Here is a 14,212-nt window from a genome sequence, read left to right as displayed (position 1 = left end):
ATTGGTAGTGATCTTAATGGAGGATTCTTAGACCTGCTAGTATTTCTGAACTGTAAAAGGAAACACTCCCCTGAATTCAGAGAATATGTGATACATATTTTCTCCCATGCAAGCGGTTCTGTTTTTAATTTTACTTATATAAGTATTTCTCTACTGCCATATCATTAAATATCTAGGTAGTGTACAAATAGTTCTCAAACTAGCAGCTTGCACAGTGGCGCAGCTTCATGCTCTGGCACCGGGGGGTGGGGTGGAGAGCAGGCGGGGGTGGGGCGCCCAGTGTGGGTGGCAGCCATGATGGCACCTGCCAGGATCGTGCTGCCAGGGATGGTGCGCTCCCCCCGCACTCCTCTTCCTCCTCCAGTGAGCTTGCAAAATCTGTTAAGATGGTCTGCAGATTGGTAGGCACCTAAACATTTCATACTGGAAAAAGAGAAGGCCACCAATGAATGTTTCTTCATTTTTATTCTTTCAGAACTGCAATGGTTTCCGTTTGATGAGGACTGGGGAAACTATAGCAATGCCCAGTGCATCTTGGGGGCCTCTGCGCAAATCCGGTGGTAAGCAATCAGTCACCAGGCTGGCAAAGATTAATACTGAGAGACAGCTAGGAGTGAAAATGATAAGAATGGTCATAAATGGGTTGGGGCTGCTGTGAACTAAGCAACAGAACTATGCTGTGGAACCACACACCCCCTGCCCAAAGCAACCAGAGCAACCACTTGGCTCCAGGAGCAGGCCTTGTGCTGGGATGCAGCTGGACATCTGGCCCACCTCAGAGCACCACCCAGCCATGCTGAGCTCTCACACTCACTCAGTGATAGATTGTAGGCTCTCAAATTTCAGTGGCACCCTGTGCAACACTAAAATATGCTCCCCCACGTCTCGCACTCCATTCTGGTCATACTACCCTAAAACTGCCTCTGACTCTCCTTTCTCCCTCCTTATAGTTAGCATAATGAGGGCCACACAGCAAGCCCTGAAGTGCTTCAAGATGATAACACAGCAGACTAATTATTGTTTGTTAATGCTGTACTGGCACTATTCTAATCTCATGACTATTGCATTTATCCATTCCCCACACGTTAATAAAAAGAAGTTTCATTGGTGGTTGTCTGAAAGTTCTCCACCAGCTGTATGTGGAGGAAGAGGGCAGCATGGCCACTGCTGATCTGCTTAGCTCACAAGATCCTGTCATCTCTCTCTGTCTGGCCCCATCCCTTTCCTCCCTGAGCAGGAGCAGCAGTTTGTTGATTTGTGATAGTGAGAAGATGGGATTATCTATGCAGACATTAAGGCTGCATCCTATCCAGATGTAGGAATCATCCACTCTTCCACTTGCCTGTGCCTAGAAAGTACAGGTCCAATTGGGGTTGTTTTTTCTTGTGCCATGCTTTCTAGACATGGAACTGAGTAGTTTGCCCTGCCACTTAATCTGGAAAAACACGCTTTCCACCACTGAATTGTAGCAAATTTCAATCTGCGGAAAACCCAGTTGATATTTGCTCCAATTCAGCAGTAAAGAGTGGATTTTCCTGGGAGAAAGTGGTGGGGTAAACAGACTTGTGGATGAGCCTTATCTTGAAGGCAAGTCCTACTGAATACAACAGGAGTTTGTATTCAAAGGAGTTACTTCCAAGAAAACATGAATAGGATTGCACTTTTGAAATCTGGTAACGTTTTACCTCATTTGCCTTTATGTTTTATAAGCACATTTAAAGCACCCAGTCACCCAAGGAATTATGGGAAATGTAGTTTGTCAAGGGTGATGGGAATTATAGCTCTCTATTGGGTAATCTACAGTTCTCAGGCTTCTGTTTTGGAAAAGGATATACTTTAAATGCATTGTGTGTATGCAAGCCAATATATCATCACAACTAATATATTTATTTCTTTATTTCAGCTGAAGAAAAGCATGGCTTAGGAGCAGGTTACATAGTCCTCATTGTCATTGGCGTATTTGCTTTTATACTGGCAATAACAGGTCTTTTAATTTTCCAACACCAACGCAAGGCTGGGGCATACAATTTCAAAATCAAGTCTGACAATTTTAACTACCAAGTGTTCTATGACTGAACATTTCAGTTTTCCAAATGTAAGTTCTACCTTTCACTGAACTATTGTTCAAAGGGCTAGCTTGTGTGGTCCCTGGGAAATATTTTAAAACGAGTTTTCCCTAGTGCAAATATATGGACTGGAAACTAATTAGAGTTTTGCTGCTCCTTTCTGCAGTTTGTGTGTTTGTGTGGCCATCTACATGTAAAAACTAGTTTTTCCTACAAAATTTGTCCTTTATACATCCAGTATCCACAATCAGTACAGTATGGTGAACAAACCATTAGGAAGCAAGGCTAGGAAGATGGGAAGTTAAACTCCTACTCAGTACTAAAGCTCATTGGGCAGCTTTAGCCAGCTCACTTTGGGCTTGTTTGCCAACATTTGAGCATTAATAACTGCTGTTCAACCACTTTCCTCCCACCCATATTAGACCACACCTGCATGTCTTTGAATTTGTATATAAGAAGCAACTAGTTTTTCCCCATGTACTTATCAGTAGGCATTTCCTTTAGTGTTTGTCCCTGCCTTCTAATTTGTTGAGTTGATTATGCTGCTTAAGTTGTGACAGGCAGGGCACATGTGTCGATAGCTGAATGAACACCTTAAAAAACAACCACCCAGGAAGTGTGCAAAAAGCACAGGGTCAGACAACTGTAAATTCTTAGCACACATTTTTCTGATTGCTGTGCAGTATCTGGTGTAGATATTTGTAATGTGGTTTGTTTGCACAGCTTTCTGGATTTGTGCAAAACTTGAGGGATCAAAAGAGGGGGAAATAAGGCTATGCTTCTCTCTGTTTAGAGCACACTAGAAATAGTACAAGCACAGTCGGAAGAGAAATGAAAACATTAAGAGAACAGTGCATGTGGACAGGAGAAAGAAGATGATTGATCAACCCACTCTGTGATTCTGAGAAGAGTCGTTTGGAGACTCATTATCCTCAGTTTATCTGATTATCTCAATATTGAATGAGCTTGAAGTTACAGGGGGGAAGCATCAAGACTAGCGTTGTTTGAGGGTAACAGTTTGTGGACTACACAGATTAAATGGGATTGGAAAAAGCTGCAAACCCACAGTAAACACCAGTGTGGACAAGCCTTCTCTGTTTGCCTAATTGGCTTGTGAAGATAAAATAGAATCACCCCAATGGATGAAATGAAGCTTCATGGAAGAAGAGTGCGATAGAAATGTGATGAATAGGAGGACAGCCAGTGTCATGCCACTAATCAAGTATTTTCCCCCCTCTTGGTATTCTAGCTGGAAACATTCTATGAATATAATGCTGCTCCATAAGATGTTGGACCTGATGCACCCCACCAAACTTAACCACAAATAGCCAATGCTCAGATGTATCTCCTGGTCTTGACATAAGTCCTCTAAGAACTTACTACTTTCTGTTGCTATGTTGAAGCACTTTACAGTTCTTTCATCCTTTCAAGAGGAAAAAATAACATTCACTTAAAAAACCTCTCTCACTCCCCTCATAGTACTGTCATTGTTGATATCACTCACTCAAGAAAGGCAGAACGTTTACTCAATTACAGAACATTTTGATTTCCACTCAGGCACTTAATTAAAGGACTGTAGCATTGCCATTTTGATGCAAAAGCCAGACTCCTAGAATGCATTATGAGATCTGCATTATCAGGAAGAAAAGCATGTTTTAAGTTGTTGTTTAAAACCAATCCAACACTGTTATATATAAACTTTGTAAAATCAATTTAACATGTGGTTAAAAGCAACAAAGAGAAAGAACCACTTCTGCAACTGGTCTGGTCATTCCCCCCCCAAGAATTTTTGCCAGTCAAGAATATTCATCATTAAAGCAGTTCCCTAATATTGTAAGTTTTTCAGTGCAAGAACCACTAGGTGAATTTAAACATCGGCATGAACTTGCTTAAATTCCAAACTGATAGGAATGACAATGGCAATAACATGAGACATGCTAGAGAAAAGGATGATACTTAGACACAACCTTACGTACCAGAGCAAACTGTGCTTTAGTTGACTGGCAACTCAGCATCTAGAGTAATAGAGGAGTGAGAGATGGGCTATTCCAATGTACAAAGCAGCAATCATGTCCCTTCTGGGTCCATTCTATGTTGCCTCTATTTATTGTTTACTTCAGTGGCAATACATTGCAGTTACAGATAGGTAGCCGTGTTGGTCTGCCATAGTCAAAACAAAACAAAATTTGTGTTTTGCAAATAATTTTGTTGCAAATAATACATTGCAATTATTCAACGTTTCTCACTATGCCATTGTACGCATAGACTAGGCTTGTCAACAAATATCCAGTGCCTATAAGAGCTGAATTTCCACTTGACATTAAGCTGTTGTACATCTACTTGTGGGGAAAGCCTTATTTGCTGAGTTTCAAATGTTGAAAGCACAGGATCCCTCAAAAGGGGTGGGGGAAAGATCTTACAAATTTAGCATTGACCCGTGGACATGTAATCATATATGGGCTGTACTTACTGATTTTAGATATTCCCACAGCCATACAAAGGTAATTAAAAGATTCTAAAGGGTGGACACTTCTTTCTTTCAATCCTTATTTTACATCGCAGTGCTAGTTAAATCTTAACATGAAGGTAATGATTTGGTAAAATGTCTGCTGTACAAATAAAATTGTTGAGATAGCCTGAGAGACATGCTAAACCGTTGTTTTTTAGGAGTCTATATTTTTGGTACATTTATTGTACATTTCCACAATTTAATTGGCTTTTGTGCATATATGAAAAGAGAAACTATTTTTATAGGTTGCAATTTCTGTTTTCTATGCTGTAATAATATTGATAGTTTTGACATGGTCACCCGTGAGCTACTTAAGCATAGTTAGTAGGGCTTTAAATGTTACATCACCTGCATGGAAACCTCCCAAAACTACTTCCACATAGTGGCGTTCAGTGCTGGAGGTGTAAAAGTGGCCCTAACTGGGTTATCTTAAGTAACCCAGCTAGCTAATGAAAGGGGCTAGCTAAAATCCTGGAAGCTATTAGAATAATCGAAAACAAAATGGAGCAAATTCCAATTGATTTATGCTGAATAAAACCCTAGTGCTGAATTAGATACAAAGTAATATTATTAACTTATTATTGGCTGTTTCAATAAATGCATTTTTAAGCTTATTTATGGTTTTTGATTTTGTTTTAACACCCTTTGAAGTCCAAAGGCTTACATGATTGTAGCTTGAAAAGTTGTTAATTTGGTGCTAAATTCAAGGCATGCTTACCTATGAATAAGCCCCACTTGCTCAGGGAGCCCTGTTGGTAAATGGTTGCACTAGGGTTACAATAGATTCATTTCATGATATGAGACTGTAGGTCTTAGTGTACAAACAGATACACATAAAGCATAATTTACAGCAAACAAGTGTCACCTTTTCACCTCCGTCTCAACCGATACTTGGCTTCCTGCATGCTCAGTATGAAATGCTTCACTTGAAGAGCACTTTTGACCCATGAATACATCCGTCATCCTAAGGTTTCTTGAGGAAGTTTAAAAACCAGCAACGTAGTACCTTTTATTATGAGCCAAGTTTTTCAGAGAAGAAACTTTCTGTTTTACTTTGGGGAAAGTGGTTTCATCCATAATATCATTATTGCAAAGTTTTGGAACCACTATTACTTGAAACACTGTTCTTAGTAGTTTACTGAAGTTTCCAGAATATAGGGTTGCCATATTTAAAAAAGTAAAAACCAGGACACAATTTTTCGATTGACTTGCCTAAGATCCAGGACAAAGTGCCGCATTTACAAAATTCCCCCCGGACGTCAATTCCATCTTTGAAAATCCAGACATATAGCTGCCCTAACCAGAATATAATTGCAGACACATGCATTGCTTGAGACAGTGGTTGGCGTCATTTACATCTGTTATGGAAATTAACCCATGACTAATGTGTAGGGATTGTACTAGAGGCATTCAATATCATGTGGGATCCCAGAAACCCACTGGTGGCAGCACTGCTTGATCAGACCAAGATTATGGGCCAAGTCATGCTGAAATCCAGTCTAGCAGTGTGCACTGAAAGAATGAGAGAGGACTGTGTGGCTCCTGATGACACGTGCTGAACTCAGTACAGATACCCCTTTGGTATGCTACCACAACTGGAAATAATTGGGCTAATGCAGTGGCACAAGAAGATAAAACCTATCTGTATTGAGTTCCTCTCTGTACTGAGTGGCAGTGATGTCCACTTCTCAGTATGTAGCTCCCAAGACCCACAACATGGGACAATACTTGAAGAATGCAGAGTTGGTGGGACAAATGAGATGATATTTTTATCAAGCTTATTTCTGCTCATCAGCAACACCTAAGATGTTGAACTTTACAGCGGTACCTTGGGTTACATACGCTTCAGGTTACATACGCTTCAGGTTAAGAATTTTGCTTCAGGATGAGAACAGAAATCGTGCGATGGCGGCAGTGGGAGGCCCCATTTGCTAAAGTGGTGCTTCAGGTTAAGAACAGTTTCAGGTTAAGAACAGACCTCCGGAACGAATTAAGTACTTAACTCGAGGTACCACTGTATAGGAACATAGTTGTGAATAAGACAGTCAAATTTTGCCCCAGTGTGCCATGTAAGAGGTGGCATGCCCATTCTAGCCTGGCTTTCTTTCTTGCCATTGCAGCCCCTTATCTGATTTCCAAGAATGTGTCTGCAATAGTATGGACACCTTAATATAATATAAAATCTGAGCAATATATGGGCAGTAAGTTATAGGTAAAAAGGGCATGCATTCTAGCTTGAAACTGATCAATATCTGGAAAGAGACATCAGTTGGCTTCAGTATTTGTTTCCATATGAGTTGTCTAATAATACTAAAATTATGCAGATAATATACACATTTAAATAGACAAAAGTGAAACATACAATATAGCAACTAAGTAAAAGCATAAATCAATAAAGCAACCCAGCAACAATAAAACTACGGAAACAAAAAGACAGTAATAGAATCCAGCATAGACAAACACATATCGAAACTTCAGCAAGAAGTCCAGGAGAACTCACATCAGTTACGAAAGCTAAAAAGAGCAAGCAGTTGCAGCTTGCAAGTTAATATTGTGCACACACTTTGTAATTCACTGTTAACCAAAGAATGATACATGGATTTATAATTCTTGGAAAAGTTTCAAATTAGTAAATAACTGGTCAATCTGACCGGGCAACAAAACAAGAGCCAAATGGTTGTCATTTCTTCCCAGAAGGTGAATAGCCGTTGAGGTATTTTAGAGATTAAGTTGAGCGATTAAGCCGTTAATGTGGCTCCTGGCACTTGTAACACTGGTAGCTATTTTGTCTCACTGCTGGCAATAATAATACTGTACATCAAGGAAGAAACTGGACTGTTTTATCTAACTATATAGCCCATCCCTGACCCTGGATAGGTGGCACTATCACCCTGACCAGCTCTGACAACCAGATGGGTTGGGGAATGACACAAGAATGGGGTTAACCTCTGGAGATCATGTAAATAATGGGAGGGGTGATTCCTGGGAGCCGGCCACTGGTGGCACTCTGGACTGGTTTGCTGAGATAGCCACTACACAGGTGAAATTGCCTAATCAGGCCAGCCAGCAGGTGCCAGCTTCTCTCCCAGTGTGATAATGGGAGCGAATGTATAGCATGCCTGCATGTTTGTGGGATGAGCTCAGCAAATATTCAGGAAAGAAGGGTGCCATACAGCAGGGGTAGCCTACTCCATCTGTTGTTGGACCGCAACTCCTATCATACCTTTAAGCAGCAGAGCAGGGTCTACCAGGGCTGGCACAGGGGATCCAGCCCCAAAGAGAAACCGTAGTTCAGATATTCTTTTGAGAACTTGTGCATTAAGGCATAGATCCCACCCCACCCACCCAAGCATCATTTTGATTTAAACACTAGTGCTAAATCAGCTGTGCAACTGGCTGGTCCCTTGACATGACCTATTTTGATTAACCTGAAGACTACCATTCCCAGTCTCATTTTCAAACTGGTGCAATTATGTCAGTCAGCAAAGCAGGAAATCATTAGTTTGAAGATCTGATAGTCAGTCTACACAGAATCATAGACAGAATCATAGAATTGGAAGGAACCACATACATGTCCAGACAGTTACCACTTCAGATAGCCGTTAGGAAATTACCGTACACGTCTTGATGCAATTCCTTGCCCTGATTTAAACTTTTTAATGTGGTTTTCATTGTATGGTCTTATGTACAATGGTTGTAAACCACTCTGTTTTTAATGAAATGTTATACATACATACTTTAATTAATAAATAAGACAAATAAAACCAACTTAACATGCTAGTTTTTCTTTCTTTCCCCCTGATATGCTAGATTTCCAGGTTCAGGAACTTTTTTCCATGGCAAGGATTCAAGCATACCATATCCTACCTGCAGTCTGAAGTGGGTACCCCCATATTTGCCTTTGACTGGACTTAACTGTCTAGGGGTCCTTTACCTTTACAGACTAGGTAAGGCTGCACCACATACTATTTCTTGCCTAGAAAAAAAAAGATGAACACAAGCCTCAACTAACACAACAGTTTTAAATGCAGCTGTGCAAATGCAGGTATGGAAGACAACTTCCCCACCTGTATTTTTAAAATAAGTTCTTGTAGGGTGTGATTTTGTTCTTCTGTGTTTAACACAGAACAGTTTGTATTGTGTGCCAGTGACTCAGGTTGATCTTGTATACTGGAAATACTTCTCTTCTCTGTAAACTCTCATTGTGCAAACAACAGGAATTATTTTCAAAAGACTGTATACCTAGCATCAGGTAAAGTAAACTTTCACTGTCCCCAGGGAATTACTAAATCCAGGTAATAAGAGATGCCTAGTTTTTGATGGCTATTTCCAAGTGGTTTGTCCATTTCTCAGAACACTGGTTTCATTTTTGCAAGGCATATTTGTAAATCCTCAATTTTAACAGGAGTAACTAACTCCTCATTGTAGGATGCATAGGCTGTGATCATATATGCAGGCTTATTTGGAAGTCATGTCCCACTGAATTTCATAGAATTTATTCCCAGGAAGACACACACACTTAGCCGTAGCATGTAATCCTATACAGTGGTACCTCGGGTTACATACGCTTCAGGTTACATACGCTTCAGGTTACAGACTCCACTAACACAGAAATATTACCTCGGGTTAAGCACTTTGCTTCAGGATGAGAACAGAAATCATGCTCCGGTGGCGCGGCGGCAGCAGGAGGCCCCATTAGCTAAAGTGGTGCTTCAGGTTAAGAACAGTTTCAGGTTAAGAACAGACCTCCAGAACGAATTAAGTACTTAACCCAAGGTACCACTGTACATGTTACTGAAAGTAAGTCCAGTTGAAGTCAATGGCTGGCATTCAACAGCATCAGCACACAAGTAAAACTGACTTGTTCTCCCACAAACAACTTCCCCTTCCTCTCTGAACCCCCCCCCCCAACACCCCTACAAGTCTGGTCCGGGGTGAGGTTGGTACAGAGCACTGCAGGGGGAAGAGAGGAAAGTGACGTCCTTCTGCACAGTGGAAATTTGTGCTTCATTGGCTATCTCCCAATGGGATTTACTTCTCAGTTTTGCTGTTAAGGTCTCTCTGAGTAATCATCAATAGTGGTTGGATCACATTACATCCCCCACACAACTGGGGTGTATTCTAGTGAACCAATTTGACAGTGTGTGATGGAGTGAGATTCAGGGAGATTCTATCTTCATTACCAAAAGGGGAAACCACTGAGCAGTTCCTCAGGAGAAAACACACATTTGCACTATAAAACAAACACTAGCATTTTATGTTATTCATAGTAAACAGAAACTGAAGGTGCTAATCTTTTATTTGATTTCATATAAGTATGCAGCATTAGGCTTTGGTTGTGCTACTGTTGCTAGGCTGGCTAACTGTACTACTCAGTCACACGTTAAAGCATTGATGTCATAAAAAAAACCACAATTGTTGATGTAGGTTTATTTGATTGAGTTAGCCATATTTTGTCCCACACATCTTGTTCTATTATTACCTCAATATCTTAATTCCATATTAAACAATATGGATACTACTACCCTTTTCCTTTTCTGTTAATTGATTTATAACAGTTGCAAAAAGTAGACTAAGTCAAAAATAACAAGGGCAGAGCAGAAATCATTAGTTCATTTAAACAGAAAGTAAATTGTAAGTTCTATTACAATATCCAAATTTCACAATACACCATGGGCTGAGTCCTGTGCACTTGATTCTGGAGAATAGGAACTTAAGTCCCACCAGGTGGGATAGTATTGTCCTAGATTTTCTTTACCTTTAGAAACACGTGTTTGAAAGTCTAACGATATACTGGATCATCCTTATCCAAGTGCTTATTGACACTCCTTGTTTGGTTTTAGTTTATTATACCTCAATCAACCTATTACTGAGCTCAAACACATTTAAGGAACTTACTGCTGAACCAATATTTAGAATTGGGTGTAGTCAGCCTCATTCCTAGGGACAGTATTTTAAACATTATATAAAGATGTTACAAGGTAGAGGAGACAAGATGAAGACTGTAGTACAGTGGTACCTCGGGTTACAGATGCTTCAGGTTACAGACGCTTCAGGTTACAGACGCCGCTAACCCAGAAATAGTACCTCAGGTTAAGAACTTTGCTTCAGGATGAGAACAGACATCACGCGGCAGCGGGAGGGCCCATTAGCTAAAGTGGTACCTCAGGTTAAGAACAGTTTCAGGTTAAGAACAGACCTCCATAAATAAGACCTCCCTTAGAACAGAGGAAAAGTTACCCAATGCTGCCTTCAGATTTTGCCCCTAAATGGAACCACTATCATACAGTGCCCCAGCTCCAATCCATTCTAAGCAGTTCAAATGTTTTTGATTAGTTTGTTGACAAAAAAGGCATGAAGAAATCCAGAATAATGAGCAGAGCAATCTTCTCCAATTCAAGATGCCAATTGTCCATCTGAGCCCTTAAAGCAGTTCATGTCCTGAACTTTGACTCGCATCTGATTAAAATGGGCCTAGAAAAGAGTCTAGATTTTTGGTTTCATCCAAGAACCTCTGGATCTGGACCACATAGCTCACTTGACCACCATACTTAGAAATGACAGGTTTGAAATCAGTGTTCGGGTGTTAAGTCTGCTGGGTCCAGTTTCTTTTTTTGACTCTAACCCTGTCTCCCCTCCCATACAGAGTATTAAAAAATGTTTCTTCTGAAGGAAGAAATTCCTCCCTCTCCAATTCCTCGTCATCAAATCCAAGATGGGGAACTTGGGTCCTTCAAATGCTGCTGAACTACAACTCTCCTAATCTCTTAGACCATGCTGGTTGGGGCAAATGGGAGTTGGAGTCCAATGACAACATTAATGCTTTGCAATGAGACAGAGAGCTTGCCTGTTAGAATTAGTTGGTCATGACAGAAAGGCACTGAGAAGGCATTCAGAGGGAATCAGAGCACTAAGAGTTTTCAGGCAACATCGGCTGAAGGTTATGCATAGAAATCTGCCAAACAGACACTATGGATACCTTCACTTCAACTCAATAAACTGTAGGCTGAAGTGGCCGTCAGCAATTTTATCCACAAAGTTTATTGCAAACTAGACGTAGTGGTCAGTCTTTATGTGACAACATTTCCCCATAAGAATCAAAGGTTTACAAGTATTTTCTTCCAACGCATGGAAGAGCTAGTATTAACTATGTGTTGTCAAGCAACAGGTCCGTACAAACTGATTTTAAAACTTAAATAAACATGCCAGAACAAATTCTAACTGAGTCACAGTTTAAGCTCTTCACGAGCTGTACTATTTTAATCAGAACCTTCTCAACGCACTTTGACGTAAAGACGTCAAAAATAGAGGAACACATCAAGCAAATAACTAAAAGCATTTAAGGGTTTGCTACCTTAAAAAAAAAAAAGCAGTTAACAATTCAGCAGTCAAAAGCATACATGGCAATGTCATTAACCTGGAATTTATTTTAAGATTTTGCAGAGGAAAAGGGATGAAAGTTGTCTGGGAGAGAATTCTGAGAGTTCTCCCTACCAGAGAAGAATGGCAGATCAAGTTGATGGATTTTGCCGAAATGGCTAAAATGACCGGAAGAATCAGAAATCAGAAAGACCAAAATTTTACTAAGGAATGTGGTGAATTTATAACTTTATCTTAAAGCCCATTGTATACAGTTAAAATCATTAGTAGGATTGGAATATCACTTGTAGTTTAATGATGAATTTTGGACACAATGGAGAAGTAAAAGATTTGGATTACCATAAAAGGTGCAGGAGGAAATGATTGACAATAGGACCCACAAAGGGGAGGAGGGAAGTCCAAGAGATTCCTTGGAATCTTGTTGATATGTTGTATGTTGGATATGTGACTGTATAATTTTAATCTGAAAAATCAAATAAATTTATAAAAAGAAAGACATAAAGTTGCTTGGGCAGCAGTCATGCTTGTATGGGGATTAACAGCTGGTTTCCATTGCTTACCATGCAGCCCAGGCTTTGACCTTGTGTGCCACTACAATGCATGATTACCCCAAGAAAACTTTGTACAAGTAGGCTTCTAGGTATACTTTGCTTCTAGGGGGTAGATAGCTGACCTTTCTCCCACTACAGAAGCAAGAATAAATATAATTTTCAAATCTAGCCCTTTCAAAGACACTGTCCCATGAAGAGCATATTTAAACTGTGAGAGCCTAAATTCAACATAGAGTTAGGTATGCTTAAGCCCATTAAAATGATGAGCTGAACCACAGCTAGACTCGATTGTTTGGGGCACTTCTGTCCTAAACTTACTGTTGTAAGCCACCCCCAATCTCCACAGCACTGCAAGATTCTAGAGAGTTCCAGCTACACTTTACCCACCAGGCTCTGTGTTTCCTTTGGAAAATGAGCCACAGTGGAGTCTGTGGTGTTTTTATGATAAATGGTTTATTTACACGTATGCACAGCCTGAGTCTATGTTAGAGGAGACCCAGCATTACACTCCAAGAGGGTCTTGCCTCTTCAATAAGCGCAGCATTGGATTCAAACAGAGACTAGCCATTTTCTCTGCCTCCCGCTCTTTCCTTGCCACATAACATCTAGTTTACCCAAACACTGACTTCTAATCCAAATGGATCCATTGTTGTGCTAACGGCTCATTACCTCCAGGATACCACCTCCAAGGAAATTAGACTAACTCCCCACTGTGTATACTTAAAAATGTTAGCAGGATTATTGTAACACGTATAATGTAATATTAGTTAAGGGGGGGGAAGAGTGACAAAATGATCTAGAAAAATGTAATTAGATGCAAAGAAATATGGGAAAATTTGGAAATCTGGGGGGTGGGGGGAGGTCGGAGGGAACTAAGTAATCCCAGGAGTGAAAAATTTGAAAGTGACGTGAATGTTTAAAAATTTTGTTTTTTTAAAAAAATGAAAAGATTTTTTTAAAAAAAGGAAATTAGACTAACTCAATTACCTTTTTTTTTTACTTGTTAGTTCCCTAATATTAACAAGTGCCTAATAAACAATTTAGAAAGTTCACCTAGCATAATTAGCTTTTACATATGCTAATTCCAGGGGATTAAAGCATCTAGCACATATTTCAAGATACGTGGATCTGACATCCCATTTTAACACACTGACATTTATCCCCCACAAACCCATAACAATACAGTAGTGCTTCCTTTACCCTCCACCATGAGCACTGAGATCCTCGGATGCTCCCCTAAGCCCCTGGGGTTTGGTTGGCCGCTACTAAGGACTGTGACCTTCAGCTCTCAGTCCATATCCCTCACTAGTTCTGCTCTGGGCCTCCCTTGAGTTCATTTGCCTGGCTGCAATGCCTTCCTAAACTGTGCCTCTTACTTGCCTGGGTAGAGGCAACAGTGTGTGTTGGGGTGTACACAACTGACTTTTGCAAAACTGCAATGAAGTCGACTGCACAAAGGTGATAAGAGCCAGTGTGGTGTAGTGGTTAGAGTGTCAGGCTAGGATCTGGGAGACCAGGGTTCAAATCCCCACTCAGCCTTGAAGCAGACTGAGTGATCTTCAGTCAGTCACTGCCTCTCAGCCTTACCTACATCGTAGAGTTGTTGTGAGGATAAAATGGAGAGGGGAAGAACCAGCTTTGCTACCTGGGATAGCAATGTAATAAACAAACAAACTCATAAATAAATTCATTACTCTGCCCATTTT

General features: G+C 40.4%; 1 protein-coding gene across 1 annotated transcript in view; it reads left to right on the top strand.

The window, feature by feature from the left end:
* UMODL1 (uromodulin like 1) overlaps positions 1–4,199 on the top strand; it is an 86,617-nt gene extending 82,418 nt beyond the window's left edge. The window contains exons 21-23 of the mRNA XM_081908829.1: positions 476–560; positions 1,904–2,095; positions 3,316–4,199. Of these exons, the coding sequence (XP_081764955.1) occupies positions 476–560; positions 1,904–2,076 (258 nt within the window). The 3' untranslated portion in view covers positions 2,077–2,095; positions 3,316–4,199. The remainder of the gene's footprint in view (positions 1–475; positions 561–1,903; positions 2,096–3,315) is intronic.
* The last annotated feature ends 10,013 nt before the right edge of the window (positions 4,200–14,212 follow it).

This window comes from Podarcis melisellensis (assembly GCF_964234715.1).
Source record: "Podarcis melisellensis genome assembly, chromosome: 4".
NCBI lineage: Eukaryota > Metazoa > Chordata > Lepidosauria > Squamata > Lacertidae > Podarcis > Podarcis melisellensis.
This window is presented reverse-complemented; position numbering and strand designations above follow the sequence as displayed.